This window comes from Perkinsus marinus, assembly GCF_000006405.1.
Source record: "Perkinsus marinus ATCC 50983 genomic scaffold scf_1104296934690, whole genome shotgun sequence".
Classification (NCBI taxonomy): Eukaryota; Perkinsozoa; order Perkinsida; family Perkinsidae; genus Perkinsus; species Perkinsus marinus.
This window is the reverse complement of record NW_003214664.1, coordinates 1-956: the sequence shown is the minus strand read 5'-3', so window position 1 is coordinate 956 and position 956 is coordinate 1. Positions and strand designations below refer to the sequence as shown.

At 50.1% G+C, this 956-nt stretch overlaps 1 protein-coding gene across 1 annotated transcript; it reads right to left on the bottom strand.

The window, feature by feature from the left end:
• Positions 1-76: 76 nt before the first annotated feature.
• On the bottom strand, positions 77-629 carry Pmar_PMAR009099 (hypothetical protein; the record flags this gene model as incomplete). Its single annotated transcript, XM_002784709.1, has 4 exons — positions 77-198; positions 253-313; positions 373-451; positions 496-629. 4 exons carry the CDS (start codon positions 627-629, stop codon positions 77-79), a joined length of 396 nt encoding a protein of 131 aa, XP_002784755.1.
• Between the last annotated feature and the right edge of the window lie 327 nt (positions 630-956).

Here is a 956-nt window from a genome sequence, read left to right as displayed (position 1 = left end):
CCATAATGGACCTTGTCAAGTTCCGCCCAAGCCTCGTCAGCAGCGGCCATCTACCGGACGAATGAGGAGGAGCTTATCACCCACAAAGGTCACTCACCGCAGCATCTTTCAAGGAGAGAAGGGAGCCAGCAAGAAGGCCAAACTCGCTGATCAATCCTGAGTTCTTGCTGGGATTATCCTTGCTAAACCCAGGGCCATCTGAAGGTAGTGGTCAGTCAGCTCATCATCGACTAATGAGCACTCCAAGCTTACACGTGAGACCCATCGCTTCCTCCAGCCCAGCGTTAGCGAGCTTCCATCTCTGCTTGAGACTCTAAAAAACGACAAGTTGCAGTCATGACCGATGACGCAGACTGTCACACAGCGCCTTACATTAGCTTGACTCTGGAGCTGAGTGTTGTCCTGATGGAGCTCCTTCATGGGTTTCAGCATCCCTTTGATCAATTGATATCTGCCGCATGCATGGGACCAGAGAGAGGATGACCACAAACCTACCTCCTTCTATGGCAATCAGCGTCATCTCCGTCGGGGTCGCTGCCACGAGACTCGCAAGCTCTCGCTGGACTATCATTCTTCCTCCGACGATTCTTATGGAACAGAGTCATCTCAGCCCGAGAGTCCACCTGCATTGACAACAACAGCAGTAGAGCATTCACTGTTCATGGGAGCATTGTTCACTTTGGATAGCATCTCGATGAGTTCAGATTCTGAGCCAATATCTGGATACTCTGTCACCAGCTCGCGGACCTGTAAAGAAGAAGGTAGTAGTAAATGGATATAGAGAGGGCTATGATTGCTCAACAGAAGCTCGAGGAGCTATACGCTCTCACTAAAGGGGACTCAGTTGTGGTGACAGCAGCCTACAGACATTACGAACACATTGTTCCAATCAAAGCAAAAACCTAATGCCCTCTCAAACGCCCATTGTAAGGACCGTCCAGGAAAGGCAAAGAGAA